The sequence below is a fragment of the Columba livia genome, chromosome 1, assembly GCF_036013475.1.
Source record: "Columba livia isolate bColLiv1 breed racing homer chromosome 1, bColLiv1.pat.W.v2, whole genome shotgun sequence".
Lineage (NCBI taxonomy): Eukaryota > Metazoa > Chordata > Aves > Columbiformes > Columbidae > Columba > Columba livia.
This window is the reverse complement of record NC_088602.1, coordinates 110,952,729-110,979,607: the sequence shown is the minus strand read 5'-3', so window position 1 is coordinate 110,979,607 and position 26,879 is coordinate 110,952,729. Positions and strand designations below refer to the sequence as shown.

The 26,879-nt window shown below is 41.3% G+C and overlaps 1 protein-coding gene across 5 annotated transcripts in view; it reads left to right on the top strand.

The window, feature by feature from the left end:
• The first annotated feature begins 6,941 nt into the window (after positions 1-6,941).
• Positions 6,942-26,879, top strand: part of TCEANC (transcription elongation factor A N-terminal and central domain containing) — a 30,036-nt gene continuing 10,098 nt past the window's right edge. The window contains exons 1-5 of one of the 5 annotated variants that reach the window (XM_065072948.1): positions 6,965-7,172; positions 12,593-12,784; positions 13,014-13,164; positions 14,475-14,632; positions 17,942-26,791. In XM_065072948.1, the coding sequence (XP_064929020.1) occupies positions 17,950-19,032 (1,083 nt within the window). In that variant the 5' untranslated portion in view covers positions 6,965-7,172; positions 12,593-12,784; positions 13,014-13,164; positions 14,475-14,632; positions 17,942-17,949 and the 3' untranslated portion in view covers positions 19,033-26,791. Of the gene's footprint in view, positions 7,173-12,592; positions 12,785-13,013; positions 13,165-14,474; positions 14,633-17,941; positions 26,792-26,879 lie in introns of all 5 variants that reach the window. The other 4 variants (XM_065072953.1, XM_065072940.1, XM_065072954.1 and 1 more) reach the window with 4 other exon arrangements.

Below are 26,879 nucleotides of genomic sequence, written 5' to 3'. Positions count from 1 at the left end.
TCCACCACCCTCTGGGGGAAGAACCTTTTCCTAATGTCCAAACTAAACCTCCCCTGGCACATCTTCCTGCCATTCCCTCATGTTCTGTCGTTGGTCACTAAAGAGAAGAGTTCAGCCCTTGCCCCTCCTCCTCCCCTTGCGAGGAAGTTGTAGACCGCAATGAGGTCTTCCCTCTGTCTCCTCTTCTCCAAGACACGAAGACAGGCAGACATTCCCCTTGCTGTCACCGACTGGCTGGTGGGTGGCAGTCGTACGAGCATCCCCCCACGTGCCCAAGAACAAATTGGAATGAGTTTAACCCACACTGGCTGAGGCACATGGAAATAACCAGCATGAGCAGCCACAATGGGAGAGGTGAGCAGTGTTGCTGCCAAGCTCATTCACCACCCCATTCTGAAGCTTTTATCTGGTCACACATAAGCAGCAGCAGTTCAAAGCCAGCCTAAGAAAATCCAGAGCCTGATCCATCTCCCTCTCAAAACTGCATCAGAGCCTGAAAATCATGAGTGACCCTTGAAACAAATTGCCAGCTAAGGCAATTCATTCCTTGCGTGAATGAACACACCTCAAATGCTGTGAGGGGAGGTACTCTCACAAAATGAAATCTGTCAGAGTCCCAAAGTATGGCCCACTTCTTGGACTTTCACAACATATGGGCATGAGATTTGTGTAGAATTTGTGTATATTCTCTTCCATATATTAAGGATGGAGGAAGAGGTGATTGTCTATAACAGCTTGGTCCCCACTACATTTCGTTATAATTATTCACTTAGTAGTGCTCGCATTAGGTCATTTTTTGCTTGATAGCAGAATGGCAGGGAGCCTTTCCATGAACTGAATCATACGCCTAGATCATAGACAGATTTTGGCTTGTTTGTTTGTTTTTCTGGGAACTCTAAACCAAATATAAATTCAAGACTTATTGACAAAATAACCTTCAAACTGAAGAAACCTTAAACTGAAAAAATCTCTCCAGAAAGAACTACAGCACTGGACCACAAAATGAACACCATAGTGAGGACCTCTCTTTCTGGAAGCCCTTTCGCATTTCTTTCAAAATTTGCTAATTTGAGCACCTCTATGAAGAGAGCACAAATCTTGTTATGATATCCTGTCACTGAAGCAAACTGGCCACTACAGAACAAAACAGTGGAGGAAGTCGACATTGGGCAACCCAAGAACAGGAAAGGGAGCTCAGGGTAAGAGTCACTAACTGGAGCATGGGATAAACATGAAAGCTGACCTTGAATGCAGATATACAGGGAGAGATATCTTCTTGTGTCTGGTTCTTACTGTTCCCTGACCATATTTATGTTTCCCCTTACTATGAGATTTGGTATCTCAATCAGTCAATTCAACCATTAAATAAAGAAACCAATTTGGAAGTATTGTGTACTTCTTGCTTTTCCTGCTATCCCATCTGCCTTCCAACACAAGATGGAAATGATTTTGAGGGCTTTGTGCTATCATAGATATAACTGTGCACTTCCACTCAAATTGCATGCTAAGTTTAAAGTCTTCCTTTTGATGTACATTCCCCTGTCAGGAGAGAGATGCCTCATCTGGCTAGTGTCTGTTGGGTTTGGGAGATAGATTCAACTGCAAAGACGTGAAATCTCTTGCCAGTGACAGATCGAGCCATGAACATATTGGCCACCCAGGGCTCCCAGATGAATTCAAGCAGTGGGAAAGAATTCTTCAAAGTCACTGCAGGATATATTCCTAGTAGCCTCCCACATCTCCAACTTCAGCAGTTTGCTGTTCGCAGTACCTGCCTCTTGTTGCTGCTGCTCTGCTGCTCCAGTAATGTACTTTTCCTGAACACTAGGTCATGTGGCATCATTCTCCTTAGTCAGTCAGTGCCATGATTAATCATTCTTGGCTTCTAAATTTTCAGGAATAATGTGATCTAATTCGTCCCAGGCAGGAAACACAATCATAAAAATCGTGCTTTAAAGTCAGTGCCAGAAAATGTCCATAATTCTGAATAAATCCATTTTATTTAGCCACACTAATAAAGAGCATCTGAACACTTGCCATCTTTTGTCTTTACAGTCATTATCACAGAGATTTAACACAAAACTATCTTGTGGCCAACTCAGTGCTTTACAGACCCATAAAGAAAAGTTGTGTGAGGTATAAACCAAAAAATATGATGGTTCTCTACAGGACTGATGTTACTTTTAATAAAGATATTGGTAGTTCTGCCTTTCTTTGATTTTCAGGCAGGAGGCAAGAGCAATTTTTAATCATTTATCACAACTTTGGCATTCAAGCTTTCTACTGAAATGGAGACAAATTCTGTTCTCGGACACTTTTGTGTAGATCTATTATTCATCTGTTTTCACTATGGACAGTTATATTTACGCTGGTCTCACCGAGAGCGGACAATGACGTTGCCTCCCTATCTAGGAGCATTTCTAGCGACTGACCAGATACCAGTTCCCTTTCAGGTTTTCAGGGAGGATCCAATTTCCTTGATTCCACTCTGAAAGGAACAGCTGCTGCCATTACCCGTGCACAAGGTTTCAGAGAGTTCAAACCACCGCTCCAGGGATTTGAGAGGAAATGCCTGTCAGTTCTTCCTGCCACAACACATTTTGCCTGAGCTATTCTGAAGAGGCAGTTGTTACAATTCCAAGAATGGACAATAAAAAGGAAAAACCAAAAGTTATCCTTTGAAAAACAAATTGAAGAAAGAAGACTTTAAGGGAACTCACATACATCTTGTTTGAAATAACTCCATTGCAAATATTTTGTGAATGGGAGTACATCTCTGCAGTATTTCATTACTAATGTGTTATCAATATAAGTAATTGTGGAAACAGCAGTTCCAGCTAAAGGGCCTTGGACAGATTATACAGAAGTATGGTTTTTATGAGTGTAAGAAGTGATAGCCCAGGCCAGTGAGAACGATATCTCGGATCAGAAAACTGCCCCCAAATGTATGATATGTGAATGTCCTTGGGCCTGGTCTGTGAATGAGTGGGAACGTAACTGAAACAAAGATAACATCAGTGTGGTGTGTTTTTAATAACAATTATTAGAAAAACATCTTATGTAACATCTTAGTCCAGGTCCGTATCTGTAAATCCTATACATTGTCACTGACTAATAAAGAAGGCCTCAGCCTGGCTCAGCTCCCTGCTCTGCCCGGCTCTGCGCTCCTTCCTGAACAAGATCTCTGTCTGTGTGTGAACCTTTGTGTCCTGGTATGTGTTGTTTCTAATTGCCGCAGTAATCTTCAAAGCTCATTAAACAAAGCTTTAAATTTCATTAAAACAAACTGCATTATCACTGAGCTACTTTCAGTGACTGCAATCTCTTTCATAAATATGAATACTTATCAATAAGCAAAGTAATACTAGTGGCAATTTTGCCGGGTGTTTCCGGCTCAGTGGCAAGCCAGAACAGTACACGTGTGTTCTTATGCTAACATAGTCTTTTATGGAGATCATATGCAGAAAATGCAAAACTACAGCTTATTTAAACTCAAAAATGTTAAATTTTTACAGTGTGTCCAAAATGATGTGGTGTCCCACTATATGATAAAGTAGTATGCTACACAATAAAATAGCAGCCTGTTATGACATGATATTACATAATTTTAAAAATAAAATTAAAATATAAAAAATAATTTTATAAAATAAATAATACACAACCATCTTGCTATGATTATGTTTTTCTTTAAATGGAACCATTACTTTTTAAAAAAATCTTTTTTAGGGAAGCCTACTGGATACTACTCTGTTCAAGAAACTTAAGATGGATATTGTTTGACCAACATTTTTCCAACTAGCTCTATGGATATTTAACACTTGATCAGCTGGCAGAATATCTCCCTTCACTGAGCAGAAGTCTATGTTTTTAGAAAAGCAGATACTCGTCATGGCCAATGCTGAAGCCTCAAGGAAGTTGTCACTTTTATAGCAGCACTGATTTTCTTCTGGAAAACCAAGCAAACACAACTCTACATATATATATATATATATTTATAAAACACAACTCTACATACATATAATTACACACATACGCACATATGTATAAATATAGTGGGTATATAATTGTATCACAGATTTCTTTTGTTTTACTTCAGGGATAATTTAGAAAGCGTTATTGTCTCTGTGATACAAAAGAGGAACTGGAATAATGATCCCTTATTCATTAGACCAAAGATGATTCAATGGAAATACCTGAGCAGCCATTTGAGTGAGGAGCCTGTCTCCAGGAAGGGCACCCTCAGTTCTGATCCCCACTGATCACAAGGAGCAAGTCATTCTCCTTCTTGTGCCTTCCTGCTGAGGGAGCTCAGTGCCTCTGCAGCAGGCAAGGCACTTTCAGCTGGGGATATAAGGAATCTTATATGGACCATGCTCACAATTGTACAGATAGAGAACAGTTATAGAAAACAAGCATTGTAAAGCCTTCTCCTGGGAACCCCAAACTGAGATTAAACCACCAGCTCTTGAACATTGCAAGATGCTGCTGAGCTCATGACATGCATATGCTGAAAAAAATACTTAAAAATATGTAAGATGGGCCATTCGATGACATGCCACATTTGGATCTGGAAGACTTGGGTGACAATCCTGTTCTGCTACTATTTTATTGTGACAATTCTGGAAAGCCATGTTGTCTGCTTGAAATTCTTCATCGCTTGTTTCATAAAACTATGGACTCTTTGGGATAGCTTTTATCCCACGCTTTGTTGCTGTGTGAGCCACAAAGATGAAGCAAAAAGGAAGCCTGACCTCAGCTACGGCCTCCAGCTAGCCAGGGATAATCATTGCACGACACTTCACCAATGAATTTGTGAGTTTGGCAGAAATTCATTGCAAGTTAAGTATTAAACAGAATTAGCAATCATTTAGGGTTCCTCATTTATCAGTGTATAATGCAACTACTGCAGCACTAGCAAGTAAAAGTTCAATACCACTCAATAATGAACACTGATCACTGGTTCGTTACAATAATTTAATAAATTGTTTATGTGTTTTTTTTTTTTACTTCCTATACAACAATTCAAGGCCTTATTTTTTTCTTTGCGATCACTAACGGTGATGTTCATTATGTGAAAACAGGGAAAGAGGTGTGTTTGACATAAATGATATTCATGGCGAAATATTTGGCAGGTTCAGGTAGGAAAGTTCAGTTTACTGTCAGCAGAGGGCAATATATGCCTCATTAGTGAAAAAAACTACAAACATATATTAAAAAAACACACTGATTTTTTACTGTAATTGAGAATAAACCCCAGCATACACCTGTACATTTGCTGTAGAGTTGAAGCTCTAGAAGTATTCATCTTTTGCAAAATCATTTTCAATGTCCTATGTAAAACATATATGAAAGAGGACAGCAAAAATAAAGGCAATGACAAACACCATAACACCTTTGCTTTCGCTAAAATACATCAAATTTTAGATGTTTACTGCAAAAATTTAATATGTACAGCACACTTCATTATATCCAAAAAGCTGCTACCCCATGAAGTAAGTTTTACAGTATTTATTTTCTTTAACCCTGTCTGTACCAATAGCTCTATTTGTTATCCAAAAGACTAGTCAGTTATACCAAAAGTAATGCAGTACAATGTTGAAAATGAGAAATTTTAAAACGTTTCTTCTCTTCTCCATTAGCTTTAGGTATGTTACTCATTCACAGCACTCGGTGTGTCACTCCCCTTCCCAGTTTGCTTGAGAAGGACATGACTGATGGTTAACGCTTACCCTCATTACCAAGGTTAAAGTTTAAACTCACATGAATACCATCTACTTTTTCGTTTGTCTCAGGGCTGAGAGGAGATAAAGGCCTTTTCCAGCGCTCCACTCCCAAGGCCTGTGTCCAGTTCCTGCCCCGCCAGCCCAGCAGGTCTCCCACTGCCACGCAGCCAGGCACTGCAGGGAAAGGCCATGCTGGGCACAGCAGCCCCAGGGCAGCACCCCGGTGCCCTCTTCACCTCACGGCCATGTCAAACGCTAGAAGGGAGCAATACCCAAAACATGGCAGCAGCCTCAGGGGGAAGCTGTGCCATCACACCTGAGGATGCTTAGGAAAGCAAGTTATTCCCGCGACTCTTGGTCTCATAGAATCATTTTGGTTGCAAGAGACCCTTAAGATCATTGAGTCCAACCATAACTAAAATCTAGTATAAACTATAACAAGTAGTTCCGAGAAATGTTTGTTCATTAAAGCTCCTGGAGATGTTTGTTTGAGGTCTGAGAAGTGTTTGTATGCTTACTTGCTTTGTCCTGCTTGATGTATTTACCTAACAAGGAGATGTTTGTTTGAGTTCTTACTTGCTTTGTTCTGCTTGATGTATTTACCTCATAAGTAACCAAAGTAAGGCGACCGAAACTGGCTACGCAGCAGTCAACCTCACATGATGCAAGGCACACCGTGAGAGCCTTCAGCATGAGTGAAAAGTTACACCCGGAACCTGTGGACCAGAGATGGACTATAAGAACCAGAGAACTGAATCAGCTGTGTGCGTGTGCCGCAAGGGAGACTGAGGTCTCTAGGCCGCACCCAGCGCTGTCTTTGCTTATTGCTTGATTAAAAATAAAACTTTTGTTACTTACAAGACTAAGTCAAAATTCATTACATAAACCATGGCCCTAAGAGGCTCATCTGTGTGTCTTTTAAACCCCTCCAGAGATGGTGACTCCACCACTTCCCTGCGCAGCCCGTTCCAGTACCTGACAACCCTTTCCGTGAAGAAATTTTTCTTAATACCCAATCTGAATCTCCCCTGGCTCAACTTGAAGCCGTTTCCCATTGTCCTCTTTCCGGAGCGCTTCCAGCCCTGCAGTGGCCCTGGGGCACAGCGCTGGAGCTCACACTGAACACGCTCCCCCTTGCCCGCCCCTCCCGGCACCCCCACGGGCGTCTGACAACGGGACGTGCCCTCCCAGCCCGGGCGCAGCGCCCTCTCCGGACCTTCCGCCCACTGCAGGAGCCAGCGGGGCTGCCCGCGCTCCGAAGCGACGGACTGCCCGCCTCGGGCCTGGCTCCTGCACCAGGCGACTCCGCCGGCTTCGGGCTCGCAGGGAGCCGCCGGGCCGGGACCAGCGCGCAGCCGCTCGCCCCCGCGGCCTGGGCCCGGCTGATGGCTGGAGGTGGCGCGGAGCGGGTAGCGCGACGGAGGCGCCATGTTGAGGCCGGCTGCGGAGGTAACGGCGCTGTGGCCGCTGCCGGGGCACGGGGGTGGTGGCGGCAGTAGCGCTGTGTGTTCCCGCAGGGGCAGCGGGCAGGAGGCGCGCAGCTCCCCCCACCTCGGCGCTGCCCGTCAGGTGGTGCCGGGGGGACGCTTCCCTGTGCCCTGGTGCTGCGGTGCGGTGCGGTGCGGAGGGGCGGCGGGAGCCCGCGGCGCGGGGGTTCCCAGACCGCCGTGAAATGCACCCCCGTGAAAATGACGCCACCCCCCACCCCCGCCAGGAGAGCCAAGCCGCTTCTCCCTGGGTCCGGCTTGTCCGTTAAGCACGGTGCTAGGCCCGGCTTAGGCCTCGGGAGCCAGCGGGGAGCTGGAGCAGCGGTAGCAGCTCCCTGAGGAGCAGGGAGCAGTAGAAGGTCGGTCAGTGTTGGCTTCGCCTTCTGCCGTGCAGGAGTCCGAGGAGGGGTGACATTTTGCCCCTAAGCAATGCAGTAGTGGATCAAACTTAGGCTAGATGAGTCCGAGGATGTGCAGAAGAAATAGACATAAGGAAGTGTTAATGAAGGATTTGGAGAAAACACACGGAGCCAGCTGGCCCTTGGCATTACCGAGTGGCATTTTGGAGCACAGTTGCCGTGTGACACTGGCCTACCCGTTTTTTATGGGAGTGATCGCAGGCTGGTTTGCAGGCCCATCTCCACCTGGTTTCTTGGGCTGGTGTCCCAACACGCAGGTTACAGTGGTGTTGGTCAGCTGCTGGTGTCCTGAGGCCGAGTCCAAACATCTTCCAGACGAGCTGTCATCTGTGGCCAGGTTCCACATGGGGCAAACCTCAGCTGCTTTCAAACACAAACAGCTGGGCTGCTTCTCCCAGCCGTTGTAATTACCCTGCTGATTTATATCATAAGTGGCTATAATTCCCACGTACAGAAGAGGCTGACCGTGAATATTGCAGGATGGATATCTGTAATGGTAGAATTATGGGAACTTTTAGAGTATTTATTTCACTGGTCTCCATGCAGCATTGGTGCCTTGAGATATGTCAAATGCTGGCGTAAATATAGAAAGGAATTAAGAGAGTTTACAGAAAGGAATTAAGAGAGTTCACGCTTTTCAATGTAGTATAGTTTTTAATAGATATGTAAAACACAATTTCATTGCAAATACATTTCATATCTTATTTTAACCATTACATCAAGTGTCTTGATTGAGAATCTCAAATGTTTAGATGTTGTGTACTTCACATTTAAGTATTCAGATTTCAGCAGAATGAATTTTAGCAGACACTAATAATGTCTTTGATGGTATCATATGCTTCCTCTGCACAGGGATCAGGAACATATGTGGCCTTCTGCACAGAAAGGATTTATTTTTAAAAGAAAAAAGGTTATATCATTTTTCAGTGGAAAACCTGCAAAGGAATGATAAAGCAACATCTAACGTATGTCCCTGGCAGTGGAATGACAAATAGAAATAGTATTGAGCCGAGACTTAAGTAGAAACTGAATGTTAAATCAATAGAAAGTCTGTGTTCATCTGAAAAATTATCAGAAATTTACAAAAGTTCATAAAACATGTTTTTATTACTTATATGTTCCATTTTTATATTAATTTGTCAGCACAATTTGCCATAAAAAGGCATTGCAACTAAACGTTTACTTCTGCATGTGGTGTGCTAGAATTGAAGTCTTTGTTTGCTCTATATGAATAAGAATCTTTAAAGCTATTTTGTCAAGGAAATGTATTCAAGAGAAAGAATTGCTTGTTCATCTCCAAAATGATTCATATTTTGTTTCTAAAGTAGGAAGTGAATCCAAATGTACTTTGGATAGATATAAGTACATTTTTACGTGTTCATTCAGGCTCCTGTTTGCAAGGCAGTCTGTTTTGTTGGACTTCTGTGCCGATGCAGAATCTTACTGAAAGGAGGGTACGACATCCACCTTAGGAAAACTTTGTTTAGACTGAGGCTGTCCAGGTTTCAAATCAATACATCTGCAAGAGGATATAAACAGTATTTATAGAGACTGAAAAATAAGTGGACGTGCAAGAATGTCAGATGAGATCTGTCACCTAAAAGCAAGTTTTAAACTTGCAGCTCACGTCAAGTTTTCCACTTCAGTAGGTTTAAAAAAAACTCCCCCAATTAATTCTACCTAGGTAAGTAAATGAGAAACACAAAAAGAAGTTAGAAAATAGTGGAGGAAAGCTCTAATACCACACAGGAATATGAGAGGTAACATTATTATAGGTGAACAGGGAAAGTATTGTCAGTCTTTTACAGTTACGATAGAATGCTCAAAATTCTGATGGCTGCAGTGACCAGTGTTTGAAGAAATGTTGTACATGATAGTGTAAGATTTCTTTTTCAAAAGAGTAAACTCCTGATCGCTATGTCTCTGGTGGAAAGATGGGAACACTTAACAGCCTTTACAGAAATGCAGAACAGCTTCCAGTTTTTTACTTCTAAAAGCATTATAGTGTATAAGCCAATTTCAGTGTATTGGGAATTTTGAATTATGATTTTCCAGTGTTTGGAGGACAGGGTTGTGAATGCTTCTTGTGCACAGACATTGAGTAGTGGGAGCAGTCCAGATGTTTGATACAGTCCCAGTGGTGTTGAGAGAGAAAGAGTGCTTCATGAACTGGAACTGTTAGCATTACCTGTATGAGGCAATACAGTTAATGTATGTTGAAGAAACCAGCTTCTCCTTGGAAGATATTGCAGCCTTGCTGAAATTACTTGGCTGATTTGCTGTCCTAGGTGATTGGATGTGAATGTGGTTGTTTGCATCAATCCAGATGAACAGTTTAGTAAACTAAACTGTATTGAATGAAAATAGCTGATAAATGATGACACAAAGCTGCTTAAGTCATATTGTCCATTATGTTTCTTGACTGAGGAAGAATGTTTATATCATCCCCTTCCTTCATACTGTCTTTCAAATTTAACAATAATAATACATTATTTTTGTTTTAAAATCTGTTACCGTTGGAAAAACATTCACATTAGGAGATGAAGCAATTATTTCACAAAGACTAAATAAAATAGTTTTACGCAATGCAATGAGCAGGGACATCTTCAACTAGATCAGGTTGCTCAGAGTCCCATCCAGCCTGGCCTGGAATGTCTCCAGGGATGGGACATCTACCACCTCTCTGGGAAACCTTGGCCAGTGTCTCACCACCCTCATTGTAAAAAATTTCTTCCTCATGTGTGGCCTGAATCTCCCCTCCTTTAGTTTAAAACCATTACCCCTTGTCCTATCACTACAAGCCCTGCTAAAAAGTCTGTTCCTGTCTTTCTTATAAGCCCCTTCAAGTACTGAAAGGCTGATGTCAAACAAAGCTAGTGGCTAAGGAGTCTGGGAAGGGCAACAGCTTTTCCTGTCTCATTAAATCTGTACATGTTTGTTTGATCTTATTAGAAAAATGTGCTGACAACTCTACTTTGGGATTGATCCCTGAGGCTTGATACCTTCATTATGCAGTCTATAGATTTTTTTAAAAAGGAAATAAGAGTTCCTATAACAAAAAAAAAAAAAAAAAGGTTTCTAAAAGAAACAACTCCAAATCAGGATTACACATTTGCCTTGTAAAAGAGGCTACTGTGTGCATCCTGATATGAATGTGGTGTACTCTGCCCTCTCTACCCTGCAAGTTCCCTCTCTTGGGAAGAAAGCTGTGGGAGAATGGTTCCAGTGAGAGAAACACAGGGTAGAGACAGTATAGCTCCAGATTAGTGAAGAGTGTTGTAGTTCATGCAGTCACTGATGTAAAAGATGCAGAACAATGCTATTACTCTGTCAGACTACTTTCCAGTATGCACAAACTCTTTCACCAGGTGTTGTCCTGGAAAATTTCTTGAGACGATGTTTTATGTAACAAAGTGTAATGATCTGCAGATGACACCAAATTGAGTGGGAGTGTTGATCTGCTGGAGGGTAGGATGGCCATACAGAGGGATCTGGATTGGCTGGATTGTTGGACTGAGGCCAGTTGTATGAGGTTTAACAAGGCCAAGTTCTGGGTCTTGCACTTGGGTCACAACAACCCCAGGCAGCGCTACAGGCTTGGGGAAGAGTGGCTGGAAAGCTGCCTGGCAGAGAGGGATCTGGAGGTGCTGATTGACAGCCGGCTGAATATGAGCCAGCAGTGTGCCCAGGTGGCCAAAAAGGCCAAGAGCATCCTGGCTTGTATCAGAAATAGTGTGGCCAGCAGGACTAGGGAACTGATAATCCCCCTGTACTCAGTCCTGGTGAGGCCGCACCTCAAATCCTGTGTTCAGTTTTATGCCCCTCACTACAGGAAAGACACTGAGGTGCTGGAAAGGGTTCAGAGAAGGGCAACGAAGCTGGTGAGGGGTCTGGAACACAAGTCTGATGAGGAGCAGCTGAGGGAACTGGGGCTGTTCAGGCTGGAGAAAAGGAGGCTGAGGGGAGACCTGATCACTCTCTACAACTACCTGAAAGGAGGTTGTAGCATGGAGGGGGTTGGTCTTTTTTCTCCCAAGTAACGAGTGATAGGATGAGAGGAAATGGCCTCAAGTTGTGCCAGGGGAGGTTTGGATCTGATATTAGGAAAAAAATTCTTCATGTAAAGGGCTGTCAGGCATTGGAACAGGGTGCCCAGGGAAATGGTTGAAATACCATCCCTGGAGGTGTTTAAAAGACATATAGATGAGTTTCTTAGGGACGTGGTGTAGTGCCATTGTTGGGTTAATGGTTGGACTTGATGATCTTGATGATCTCTTCCAACCAAAATGATTCTATGATTCTATGTAGTATTCTTACTTAATTTTCCTTTTCTTCCTCACTGTGGTGCTGTTCTGTTGTGTCAGAAGAACAAAAGATGTATTTTACCTCTGGCACTACAGTGATAGCATTCTGCAAGTGGAGATTTTTGGGGAACAGTTGTGCAATAACCCTGAGCTCGCATGCTCCGCTGCTTCTGCATCTTTGACCGAGAGGTGACTGTCAGTGGTGATGGATGTCTGGCAATAGTACTGTTGCATTATCTTGGTTATTATTGTGTTAACTTAGCTTTATTCATGTGGTTATTCTTCAAAGATGAACTTGGGTATAGTTCAGAAATTTTTAGAGGTGGGAGGCAGTTGGAATAAAAGCCCTGGAAAATGATTTCTTGGTGACATCTTTGATGTCCACTCACCCACTGTAGATAGGATGAAGGAATGTTTTGTGTTTGGAGGCTGGCTGTGAGAATTCTCTGATTTCCTTTTAGGTTCTGAGACTAAAATAGTATTAAATAATTTTCATTGTTTATATGGAATTTAGGTTTCCCAAAGTAAGAAATCTGGTGTTTCCAGGACTCTGCTATGCACTGGCTCTGCTATGGTATTAACCACCTTTTTGGCAGAAAATGTATTACACCATTAGGATTACTTGGCTTCTTCTGATCTTTATGTTGGCTGTGGTCTAGATTTTCTTCTGATTACATAGAGTTCCTTGGAGAAAAAAATCGTCTACGTCTGAGGAAGAGGACTGGTGTTCAGCCTTCTGTACACTTCCAGAGCATTCATCCACACTTATTTGGATGCCTTCTGAGTTTATCTTGATTAATCAGTGGGAGTTACCTGTGCTAAGGCGAAACAGGTTATGGCTGTAGCTACAGGTAAGTCGTGTAGCAGAGACAAGGCATTTACCCCAAATGTTTATTCTTCTGAGAAGGCATTGTTTTTCCCAGGGGCTGGCTTTGCAGTCAGCAGCATGTCAGGCTGGGTTGGTTGGTTTGTTTTCTTCTGCTTAGTCTTTTTACTGTTTAAAAAAGTTCTGATTCAACTTGGTATTATTATAGGATGACCATATTTTAAACCTGAGGTAGCTTGATTTATTTTCCTTAGGAACAAAACTGACAAGGTTTTTATTGATCCACCATCATTTATTCTTGTATACACAAGTGATTCATCCTACCATGCAGTCAGTGTGAAAGCTCCTAATGATTTGGCAAGAAAGTACCTCATCAGCACAGCATTACAGAGTCTCATTGTAAATGTGAGTCAATCTCTACCTTGTAACCTTCAATAGACACTTGATGTTCTCATGTACTGCTAAAGTTAAGTAGGATGGAAATGTGTCTGTAGTTGTAGGAAGGATAAGGATGTTTTTTTGTACTGCACAAAATTGTGATGCTGTAATTTCTACATTTGTTCTTGCATCTATACAATAACAAAAAAAGCATTATTCATTTAATAAGGAGAAAAATCCTTTTCCTTGGATTTCTTACCTCTTGGAACTAGGAGGACAGCAGAACAGTGCCGACTGAGTACGATTCAGTGAGTTTTACAAATACTTGTTCAGCAACATTTGGCAAATAGCATTGAATGAGATAGGAAAGTGGTCAGATTCCAAATATAAAAGCATTGAAGCAATTTAGAGGACAATGACTGGATAAAGGATGTATCTCAGCACCTTTGGACTTAAAGGGTTTTTTTTTTTCCAGATTTGGGCAAATAGGTACCCTAAAATGTGAATTCTCCTAAAGGTCATAGGGAAATAGTTTTTTTTAAGTGGCTGGAGTCCTTAGTATGCACGTTTCACAAGACTCCATGGGTTTGCTGTGCTACAGCTCCCTCAAGTGGTAAAATAATTTCTAGTTTGGAATTGCAGCTTGGTTTCTATGAAACACTTCAGAAAGTTTTGAGGCTTCCCCAACTTCCTCTTTGTTCTATCTATTTTTTTCTTCTCCCCACCCCCCCTTTCCAATGTTGAACATTATGAACAACTGTTTAGAACTGTGGGGTTATCAGAGGAGAATTCCTGTGGGTTGAAGGTTTATGATGGTGATCTTTGTTCTGCAGCAGACATATTGAACCAGTCTGGGCAGGTCATTTCACCCTGTAAGCCTCACTTCTGTTGTCTGGGAACTAGAGAGAATAGTAAATATTTGTAGATTAACTAGAATATTTTTAATTCCAACTTCTAAATTCTTGAATGTAACTCTTTATTTCAATCAATGGTTTTGTTTATCTGACATAGTGGAAAACTCAAAAATCCCTGGTCAGTGGGCAGAGATCTGGCAGTTGTCTTGGGTATCACAGACTTCCACTATTCTTTCTAAAAAGTAACAAAATAAAGCCTACTCATACCTGGAGGTTTTGCCCTCATTGCATAAAATACCAAACCCCTGATTTACCGTAGAAATAACTGAGTTCAAGGAACAGGAGTCTGAGCAGGAAAGAACTCAGGCTTGCTATAATTAGGTTCCTGGTGGACTTTGGCTGGAAACTGCACTCTGATATCACCACTGCGTGAGTAATTTCTTGGTTTTCCCTATATGAACACGAAGAATGTGTTTTTTACAGTTGTCTGTGGAAATAGTGTTGTGCCTTGATTAGAGAAGCAGAAGAGATCCTTGACATCCAGACTTAATAAGAAATGCTGCGCAGGATTGCCAGTATTGAAGAGTTCTGCCTCATCCTTTGAAGGAAGCCAGCAATAAAATGAACCGTTTCATAATGGTGTATGTTCTTTATAAGTTCAGGCATTTCTGTTTAATTTCTGATCCTGTAACATAATGGTCTTAGTCAACCTTAGTGATAAATCCAGTCCTTGCTTGATTTATAGGGCAACAAATACGCAAACAACTCAGCACACTGCCTTTTAATTTGAAAGCTGAGATGAAATTTATGATTGAGTAGTTAGTGTAGTATTTTAGACGTATATATTACTTTTCGTCTTGAAGGGTCTTAAAATACTTTGCAAACTACGTTCACACAACAAAGGCAGATGCCATTCCAAAAATGCATTCCCCACAGAAGCAGCAGAGTTTGCAAATTACCTGGCTGTATCACTTGTCCCTCCTCTGCCCCATTCTTAGATTTCATCATGGAAACAGTGGTGGTGCAAGAAGTCTGTTTCTGAGCTACACATGGACACGTGTAGCTAGCTTTTTATCAGTCTCTGTCGGGCCGATGACTTTTTCTAGACTAGAATCAAGATATACTTATCTTCAGACAAAACACTGGGTTTGTGCACAAATTTAGAAGACTTAACTCCTAAGAAAAGAGGAATACTTAACACTGACAACACACCATTCAGTTCTGCATTCTACTTTTAATTCCCCTTTTCATCAAGCAGGAGGATAATGTTAGTAGTATCAACTCTTTTTGTGTGTGAATTCACATACAGTAATCCACTGAGCATTTTTTGGCCAAAGAACTTGATAAAAAGGAACCAAAAGGAAATCTTATTTAAGCCATGAGAATCTGCATTCTGAAATAGCCTTTCTCTTTTCATTTTAATGCATCAGAATATACGGGAGCATAATTTAGTAGTGTACAGCTGCAAGAAAATGGATACTTTCTAGAATATAGAGGGATGTGTACTTAGCTTTTAAGAATTTCCAAAACCAGCAATTAGGAGTTTGTAGACGTCAGTGTTTTGAAACTCTTGTGCAGGTGTCACTGTTTTTGAGCTGCCCTGCCTTGAGGATCAAACTGTAACATGATGCCAGAGCCAGCAAGGGAAAGGGCAACAGTGAGCACCGCAGTTACAAGTTTACTAGTCTGACTAGAAACTTTCGGAAGAGACAGAATATGTGATCTCTTGCATAGCAAGTGAAAGGTTGAGGGTCGTGTAGGAACCAGAATGGTGTTTTGGGCTTAAGATGCACTAAGTTATGTCAGACTCACTTAAATTGCAGCAGAGTAGTGCCAAACCTTTGCTTTGCAGCCCCAAATAAAACGTGTTCAGCTACTTACTGGTTAGTAATTGAAGAAATCCCTAATATTAAGTTATAGTGACATATTAAAGTTCCTCAAGAGTTCTGAAAACTCTCCACCAAGTGCTTGAAAAAGTCTTTTAGATGTGCTCTTTTTTGTCAGAATCCATGCCCACATTAGCTGGTTAATTTCATTCTTTTGAAGTAATAAGGGCTTGAGGAAAAAGAGTAAAATGAAAACAACAAAAAACAAAACAAAATAAAATTCACAGGTATCTCATCTGTCTGCTGTAGAAGTTAATGTTAACTAAAACACTTACAAGTGTGCAAGTTTCCTTAAACTTTCTAACTTTGTATGGTCTTTCTTAATCCATCTATCTTATTTCTGCACGTATCAATGATTCTCCGCTATACAAGCTACAACATATGCACAACAGTGACAAAACCAAACAAATCTATGAAAAACATAGCTGTGCTGCACATTGCTGTCTACTCCAAATCAGTCTTCTAATGCCAAAACCTATATACTTGGTTTTAACTAAAGGATTTGTTATGAGAAACCAAGTGGAAACTTGCAGACTTTATTAAAAACAAAACCACAAACAGCCAAACATCTCAGCATTTATTATAAGGATTTGTGAAGATATCTCAATAAACAGGGTATAGTTACAGGAATAACCGATTAAACAAACAAACAAACAAACAAACAAACAAACAAACAAAACACACCAACCCAAAACCAACCAAACAAAAAACCCACTTCCACCCCCCAAAAAAAAAACGCACACAAAACCCACAAACAGACAAAAAACCCAAACACAAAAACACCAAACCACACAAAACAACCAAACACACAACCCCGTAAAACTGCAACCAAAAAAGTACCTTTCAATGTGAAGGTTTTCAAGCCGCTTTGATTTTTCTGTTATTCTGTATTATTGCAACTTGTACTGAGTTCATTGGTAGTCAGATGCTTGAAAACTGTGAAAAATGGAAAAAGAGGTTTACATACAGGTTCCCAAAAGTTGAGACATGAGTCACTTTTTTTGAGGAGGGATATTTTGTATTTGCATTCTGGAAAGATGGGTTTGCAGTCTTGCAATAAACTTCTGTCTCATTGCAGCTTTCAGATTAAATTAGTGCAGTGTTTACTTACAAATCTGCCTTTGGACATTATCAGGAAGCTTTTGCAGAATGTGTTCAACAGTGTGAGATCATGATACTGTTCAAATACCTGTTATAGCAGAAGGTCCAAGACATGGGTTTTAATAGACTTCAAATTTCTGTGATAGAAAAACAAACTGATTTTCCAAAAGCAGCATTCTTATTAAATTTGATTTGGTGATGCCAATACTGTAAAAACCCTACTCCTATTTTTATTGTTTTTCTGTATGTGTGAGAAGGAGGAGGTACATAGCCTATAAAGCCTCCTTTTTATTTTTTGGAAAGCGTATCATTTTGTAAGACTGTCTAGATTTTAAACATCAATGGGTGATCATCTGGTGCTTTTGGTGAAAAATGCTTAATTTCAGAACTCATTGCTTCTTAGCAGTCCAGTGGTATTAGAGTCTACTAATGTGCAAACACTGTGAAGTCTGCCTGTGATCTCCTACAGCAGATGGCTTGTGTAGTAACCTGCCTTCTTGTAGCAGTTGAGGATCTCCATGTGAACTTCTCTTGTGGTGTGCATGCGTAGAAAAACAAGTATGACAAACATTTTTATTATGCTAGCAGTGTCTTTGTTAGTGGGTTTTTTTGGCAAGACACTGTGCTTTTCCTTGAAAATGAGTGTCATACTCTGCTTTTTCAATTGTTAATGCCGCCTCAGCAGAAGTCCCTGTGGGCTCTCCTTTCTGCTGGCATTTTCCTTGCATGGGTTAGACTAGCATGCCCACTTGAATTTTTCCAGGGCCCAGGCTCATCTGCATTTTAAATTTGCTCCATAACTCTGCTGTACACCATTTCAAGAAAAAAACTGGAAAAAACAGTAAGGTATACAAATAAAATTGTGTAAAATAGTGTAAATTATAAAAAAGCTTGTGAGAATGTACACAAAATTAATTAATGTCATAACTGCAATAAATATGATAAACATTTGTTCGCTTTCAGGTTTAAAAATGTCTGACTGGGAAGATATTGTACGCAGAGCCCATTGTATTGAAAAACTACTGTCTGAGAACAGTTTCCAAGATGTTGAGGATCATCTTAAAGAGCTTGAAGATGTTGATATGACTATAGAATATCTTCAGGGGACAGAAGTTGCTAGGGCTGTATACAGAGTACTCAAGAGCTGCCCTTCAGTGAAGCTGAAAAAGAAAGCAAAGCAGTTATTATCAAGGTGGAAAACACTTCACAAGAATTACTGTGTTCAGTCAATGCAAGTTAAAAAGTCAGTTTCTGTGGATGTGAAGGAGGAAGCTGAACATCTTAGTGTGGTTTCTCGAGAGCAGTCGCTGTCTGAAGGAGCATGTCAGCAGGAGGCATTAGATGCTACTAGTTCTAAAATTCTGGTCGCATCACAAGCTGTTAAAAATGTGGTATGTAATGATGCACAAGGCAGCATGAGTCAGCTTTCTTCTTTTGAGGAACAACACATTGATAATGAAGATTCTGGACCTCTTGTTAACAAAGCAATTCTGCAGCAGGATCCAGTGAGAGTTCTGAGGTGTAAATGTACGGATCTTCTTTATAAAGCTTTGGCTGGTTCTGCCAAAGACAAAGAAGAAACCGATAAATGGCTAGAGCTATCTAAAGAAATCGAAGAACATATTTTTTCTCTTCATGCTAAGAACAACAAAAAGTATAAAAATTGCATCAGAAGCAAAATCTCTAACTTGAAGAACCCTAAAAGTTGCCACTTAAGACATAACCTTTTTTCAGGGACTTTGAGTCCAAAGGCTTTTGCTGAGATGACAGTGATGGAAATGGCCAGCGATGAACTGAAACAGCTCAGGGCTCTGTACACAGAATCATCTGTTCAGGAGCATCAGCTTCCACAAGTTATTAATGGCACACAGACAAACAAAATAAAGTGTCGGCGCTGTGAAAAATTTGATTGCACTGTCACCATGATTGCCAGAGGAACTCTATTTCTTCCAGGTTGGGTACGAAACACAAATCCAGATGAACAAATGTTGACTTACGTTATTTGTAATGAATGTGGAGAACAGTGGTATCACAGCAGATGGGTTTGTTTGTAATGCTATCTCTCTTCAATAAGTGGCTTAGGAACGTAGATATGAGCAGGTTTCTGTTGAAACTTTGTAATTTGAATTTTTTTATTGATACTATGTAGATGCTGCCACTATAAAGTGCAAAATCAGTTTTAAAAAATTGCTAAGTTATTTTTGAAGATGACTTGAATAAATCTATGTGGTTTTAAGTAATGTCAATATGTAAAGAAATAAAAGGGAAAAATGATAACCCTGTTATCTGAGAGAGGAGTGTTCATTAGTAAATCCATTAAAAATATTCCAAGTGCTGCGGTTTTTTTCCCCAAGGTAACAAGTACTTGGAATTTTCATTATCTTCAGCAGGAGTTCTTTCACGGAACATAAGTTTTGTTTACAGTAAACAAGCCGTTTCCAAAACTGCTGTTCACATAGTTGTGTGCATTGCAGAATGTTCAGCATGGCTTCACTCCTTAATTAAATCACTTTTTTCAAGTAAGTGTTAGATGATTAAATTGGTTTGAGAGGTAAAGTCTGCAAGGAAGAGAGGACTGAAAAACAGAGCGCAAAAGGGAGAGAAGGCAGCTAGCAAATGCAAGCAAAAATGAAATTCTGCTGTATCTTTTTATAGCTATTGGGAGAAGAATAGGTCTTGTGACGGTCTTATCAGTTTGCAGTTCAGATTTACAATGTAAGATGGTGCGTCCTGCAACTGTTAAGAAATTAAAGCAGGATCAGACAATGGTTTATTTCAGAAAATTATGTAAATATGTTATCAAATTTATCTTTGTTTAATAAAGCCATGAAGTTAATAGAAGTTAATAACTTCCTGAATGGATATCCTCTCTTGAACTAGCATATTGGCCCTGAACTGAGCAAATAAATGTTTTTATATAGTGCAGGTTACCCAGAAAAAAGAAATAGAAGGAAATCTAATAGCTGAAGTTTTTATACGTATTGTATTCCACAGTCAACAGGATTCCCACTGGCTGTATACTAGAAGCATTTATTTATCAAAAAACATTCACCATAGTCTTTGTTTTTTTGTTGGTTTTGTTTATTAGTTTTTTCCTTTTTTTCTGGAAGACTTAAACTGACTTCAAAATCAGCTATCTGAATACTTCGAATGGAGTATATCTCAGAAGTCAGGGAGATGGTTGTTTTCTGAACTGGGAGAACTACCCAAGTCCAGGTGTCTTTCACGGCTGTATTTTGGTCTGTAGAAGGCTATGTTCATACCATGTGTCTCTGTTTTGGTTTCTTCACTGTTTTTGAGTTACTGTAAAGGTTTAAATGAGAGGAAATGTGTCTTGCATTGAGTCCTAATTTTCTGAGCACACTAGTGTGTCAACTCACAGACCTGGGGAAATGCAGTGAAGAATAAGTCTGCCCTGCCTGCGAGGTCAGGTTCTTGCAGCAAAGCACTAGTACTGTCTGGAAACATGCCCTTCATAATGAGTTTCCTTGTTGGGAGTATGGGCGAGATGGTGAAATAGGTCAATAAATTACCAAAGTCACACTTTAGGCACAGACTGTTTTGTTTCACCCTAGGGTACAAGCACAATAAAACTGCATAATTAGCATTAATGGAGATATCTTTTACAAATGCACAACAGGCGTTTTGCAGTTCAAGGCTAAAATGCACCAGCTGAACAGAGGAACCTGGTGAGTATTTGCTGGAGGCATGAAGGATGGTTCCTGTGCCCACCACAGCTGGGGCTGGGCAGCTGCTCTGGGCCAAGGCTCCCAAAGCTGCCCTGCAGCTCTCCAGCCATAGCTGGTGGTGAACTAAAAGGCAGCCAGGACTGAAAACAGAAGAGAGGCTTTTATCTGTATATGGTGACATCGGTGTAGAAGCTGATGTTACAAAAAGGCACTTGGTATTATTCTACTGAAAAACAAGCGGAAAAAAAAAAAAAAAGAAAAATATTTTCCATTCCATGAAGTGTTAACAGTTAACTTTCAGCAGTGTGGTTTACTGTGGTATTACCTAAATTTGTATCCTTTGGAAATGTGTGTTTTAGTGGAACTGCACTGATGTAAAACAAATATTAAAGCATTAGACCAGATCCTCAGTGTTCAGCTGTATTAACTGATCAGTTAGTACTTGACCTTCCTTCCCGGTCTGTACCCATGTGCTGGAATTGATGCTTACAAGTAGTCCTGCTTGTATAAGTGGAAGTACTTCTGTGTAAAGTATTGTTTTTAGCTTTCAGGAAAACCATAGGAAAGCAAACACCTCTGTGTTACTGGTTCACAGTAAGCACAGAGTTGTGTGCTGTCATTTTGGAGGTCATGGTCCTGTTGAGGAGAGCTGTATGCCAGTGCTGTGCTGTGTCAGAGCATTGTGTAGCAGGAGACTTTATTTTAGCTGTGAACAATGGACACTTACAAATAGTGTCTGCATGCAGATGGTTTTGAAGCCATTCCAGTAATGTACAGCTCATCCAAGTTTTGTCTTGGTGAAGGGAAATGTTACCACGCTTGGATGATGGCTTCCATAGAATATATTTCAAGGATAAAGTTTGTAGCTGTAATACTGACTGCATTTGTGACATAATATGTAACACCATTTTCGTTTGAACTGCCCATCACTAAATGTATAGTGCTAAGCTATACGCCCCAGCATGACTGGGATTTTCTACAGATCAATATTTACTGAGTAGCTAAGTAAACAGCAGATATCTTAAAACTTTTAAAGTCATTGAGCAAACCTGCCTCACTGCAGGTCTGAGTGAACCATACCTGCAGCAGCAAGAGGGTCATTTGGTTCTAACCTTTCACATATTTCCCTTTCTTCTAAGATGTGGAAAATAATAAAATCTAATTACTAACACCTTCACTTGCAACTTATGGTGTAGAAACAATTGTTAATAACTACAAATAGTCAAAAAATTGATGGTAACCATGCCCCTTTTACAACTATCCCTTAACTTTCTTCTGTCCATTTCAAACTGAGAGCAGTCAGAACTCTTGGTACCCTCACAGTTGTAAACTCAGTGCTTTAAAGTAGTTTTCCATGGTAATAATTTGTGAGCAGGCATTCCTCTGTTGCCCCTTCCTTCCCAATAACAATTGAACCTGAGGCCTGGCTTTGTAGCAAATTAGTTAAAGATTAAAAGATGAAACTGTATTTGTAAATTTTGTAAAATCCAGTATCATGAAAACAATTCCTCACCCTGTTCAAAGAGATGGAGCCCTTGCCTTTATTCAGGAGTTACCTAGTGTGAGCTGCTGATTCAACACACACATAATTGCTAGGATGTTAGCATTAGGTAAAAGCCAGACATGAAATACGCTGCTGCTGGCCCAGATAGTCTGGGACAAGGAGGAGATCTGGGAATACTGGCAGGAAGGAGCAGAAGGTACTGGGAGGCAGGGGAAGTGAACCGGGCCCATTTTAAATGTGTGAAGGACACTCTAGGAAATGAGGCTTTGTTTTTCCAGGGCTGGTGAAAAAGCTCATCTAGGTTTGGTTTCACTTTATGCCTAGTTCATGCTGATAAACATGCTGCCTGCAACTTCACATTTAACAGTTAGTGAAACTATACAAAATCATGAATTACTTCTACTACCTTCTTAATCTTCTTACACTATTGGTTGTTTTCACCTAACACAGTTCACTACCATTCTGGCCATTTTTCCATCTGTGTTTGTATCCAATCCTATTACTTGAAAGGTTTAGTAGCAGGCACGTGTCATGTAGTGTCATGTGCCACTATATATCAGAATAGTCTTACAGACATGACGTGCCAAATATGAGAGACGGTCATTCAAGTAAATTACTGCTCTTATTTAAAAAGGTGTAGTCATAGTTTCACTAAGCAAAGTACTGCTCCAATCTGCAGTTTGTCGATAGGTTGTATTGTCCCTACCCAGATTGTGTAACTGCGCAGGCTTCAAATGTTTGACTGGATAAGATTGTATGCTTTGGCTCAAAACAGCTCTAAAAAAGTCAATTTGCGACTACACAGTGTATGCACCAGCAGGAGGGTCTGAATTACTGGAGTACAGGGAGTGTCAGAGTCCAGAAACAAAAGTAAAGCTTTGAAAAGTGAGGGTTTTTTATGTTGCTGACGTAATCTTTTCTCAGTTTGTTCCAGGTGGGGAAAAGGTCTCTGAACTTTTTAAGACAAGACAAATAATTTTGGTACAATGTTTAGCATATCTATGATGCCACTACACAGAGGAGCATGACATTAGAGGAGATCCACACAGACACAGGACGACTGTATGCCAGTTAGGCCTGAAGTCTGTATTGGTGTTCACTGGGTTTTCCAGAGACACTGTGAATGCATCTGCTTCTTGAATCCTGTGATTTAACAGTAGCATAAGGTCTTAAACGTAGATTGCACTCAAAGCTCAAGCAACCTGTAGCTGCAGAACTTGTAATACGTCTTAAGAAGGTGAGCGCTAAATTAACAATGAACATCACACAACTTTCAACGTAAAAGCAAGGGTGTTATTCTGAGAAGTTCTCTGTTAATAGGAGTTGATGTTGCTCCTGTAACACCAGTGACAAATCTCCTGGTTGCTGGAAACCCACTGCAGGATCTATTTAATGGCATTCTGTTGAGGGCCTTTTGTATCTCCATAGCCCTCTTACTGTAGCACTTTCAGGAAGGTATTTTGCTGCCATTTGTTGTGTGTGTGTAACTTTTTTCTTCCTTTCCAAGCCAAGAGTAAAATGATACTTTTTATTATTTATTTAAAGCGTGTTCCGTTCAGTCTGCTGTGCTATGTACATTTGTTAGCTAAAGCCAAGAACAACTTTTTTAAAACAAACAAACAGTTTTTTTAAAAAACAGCTGTTTATTTCTGGCAAAGAAGAATAGTAACCTGGTAATAGGCTGTGGTTATGGAGCAAATATAGTGAATTATAGTCCTTTGGGGAATCTTCAGGGTTCGTTGAGTGCCTTGAAGGTAAGGAAAGAAGCAAGGGCACATTGATAATTTCTTGGATTGCTTGGGGGCTGGCTTGCTGCATTCTGGTATTAGCAGAGCCTTAAAGGCAGATGACATCATATCCCCTTATTTTATACTGCTGTAATTCAGCCAGGAGGTGACAAAGTCATGTTTTATTGAGGCCATGTCATCACTTGCCAGGACAGGATGGAGTCTCCTTGCCAACTACAGATGGTAAAAAGCATTATTCACAAGCTCTATTATATGAGATCTTTGCTGATACATAACTTTCTCATACACACACACACACAAATGCCCTTTATTTGCCATTGGACTGTTTGTGCTGTTTGCTAGCATCTGACATAATGACAATTATCTCTTCATGAATATAGCTTTGTGTGAATAAAATGCTTAAGGTGCAAGGTCAGCTTTCAGATGAAGGTGCACATGAAGGAGCAGCAAGGGTGGGTTGCTGTGCAAGAAGAGGGGAACCAGGAATAGAGGGTGGGTGACAAGGAGCACAGGGACAGTGACTGCAGTAAAAAGGGTCACTGTCTCATAGCAGCCAAACAAGGTGAGCAGGGCAGGCCAGGTCTGGTGGTGATCATCAGCCAAAACCCCTGTGAACACCTGACAAGTCTGTGAGGAGTAGGCTGTGCTGAGGTACAGGGCCTGTTGTTATAGGACAAGGGTTAATAGTTTTAAACTAGAAGAGAGGAGATTCAGACTAGACTTGAGCAAGAAATTTTTATAATGAGATTGGTGAGACACTGGCCCAGGTTGCCCAGAGAGGTGGTAGATGCCCCATCCCTGGAGACATTCCAGGCCAGGCTGGACGGGGCTCTGAGCAACCTGACCTAGTTGAAGATGTCCCTGCTCAGTGCAGGGGGTTGGTCCCTTCCAACCCAAACTATTCTATGATTCTATGATTCTAAGTTTCCTTAAATGTATCCAAGTGTCTGAGAACCAGTGTTGTCTGAAAGAAAAAGATGGTAGCTTTGTCTTAAAAGGTATCAAATGCAAAATGGAGTAATTATTTCCTCCACTTCTAAATACAGGGTATTTTCTTTCTAAATCCAAAAATAATGCCCTAACTGAACAGAATTTATGTCTTAGAATCAACCATAATTTAAAGAGTCCATTTTTATAGCCCTCCAGCACTTACTTGCATTTTGCTTTAACATTGGATGAAAGCAGATCCCAGGAAAAAAAGCATTTAAAAAATTTCAAAGTCCAGCTTTGTTAAGTAAGAATGGGTCTCGTATCAATCAGATTTGCCTCTAGCATGAACTGCTTTTTAATAATCCTCCTTCTCTCAGTAGGAGACATTTCCTTTTGATGATACTGAGATCTTGTTTTCCATTCCTTGGGCCGTGTTGAAAATCTGATCAAAAACAAGATGACTCTGCAAGTGGCAATTCCAGTCTGACGGCATCTCCCTTATGATCAGAAGCATGTGATGACTGCTCAAGCAAATGGGTGTATTTAAAATACTCTTTCCTTATGCCTTTCGTTGCGCATCCTCCTGATTATGTGAGAACCTTTTAAAGTACATTTAAATAATTTCTGCACTTTTCATTTTTATTACATTTTGCCTTACCTCGTGATGAGTTTTAAGTGCACAGAAAAAACTATCACCAGCTTATTTAGACTTTTTTCCTGTGATCTTGTTTAAAGAATCAAGTTGACATTATTCTGAATTACTGCAGAAAAAAAATATATTGTGCAACTACTCTTTTTTTAAATATCATATTTTGCATTTTGGTTAGTTTCTTCACTGACACATATATTTTTAAAGGTCTCTGCCTGTAAAGCAAAGCTGCCTTACAATCATGAGTTTGCCCACATGAGGCCATTGCGTGGAGCACAGTGAGATTACTGCCATTGATACATTACTCTGGCCTGCAACTGCTATCACAGAATCACAGGATGGCTGGGGTTGGAATGGACCTCTGGAGTCCAACCCACCTGCTAAAGCAGGTTCACCAGAGCAGATCGCACAGGAATGTGTCCAGGAGGGTTTTGAATATCTCTAGAGGAAACTCCACAACCTCTCTGGGCAGCCTGTTCCAGGGCTCTGCCACCCACAAAGTAAAGAAGTTTCTCCTCACGTTTAGATGGAACCTCCTGTGCTTTAGACTGTGCCTGTTGCCCCTCATCCTATCATTGGGCACCGCTGAAAGGAGTCTGGTCCCATCCTCTTGACACCCACCCTTGAGATATTTATGAACACTGATGAGATCCCCTCTCAGCCTTCTCTTCTCCAGGCTGAACAGACCCAGCTCTCTCAGTCTTTCCTCATAAGAAACATGCCCTAGGTCCCTCAGCACCTTTGTAACCCTCTGCTGGACTCTCTCCAGTAATTCCTTGTCCTTCTTAAATTGAGGACCCCAGAACTGTATATACTCCTTTACCATGTATAGGAGTTATAAAGCTTAATAATTCAGAGCATCCCAGAGCAAATATAAAGTCTTATCGTTTCGCAGTGGTCCCTCTTTTCAATGTCACAGGACAGCCATGACCGAGACGTGTGGCCCTCTATGGACACTTCACTGCCGTGCACTTGCTGTGACCAAAGCACTTGCCATTACCGCGGTTGCCCCTACCAAAATTTTCGCGGGTAGAACGAACACCGCTGCCCCGCACCCCCATGGGGAGGCGGGGCCTCGGTGGGCTCGGGGGGGACGAGCCCCGCCCCCGAGAAGGCGGGGCTGAGTGCGGGGGATGGAGGGGGTCAGCTCACGTGATCCCTTCGGCCCCGCCTCCTGCCCGCTCCGCCATGTTGTTTCTTCCTTTCCTAGCGCCCAGCGGCGATTGCGGGCGGTGGTGCAGCCCGGGCCCGGCACCGGCACCGGCACCGGCGGCGGCCCTTTCCCGCGGGCAGGTACCGGCTGGCGCGGCGGCATCGCGCTCTCCTTCGCCGCGTCCCCTCCCTTTTCTCCAGCAGGCGAGCGGTGACCCTTGGCTCCGCG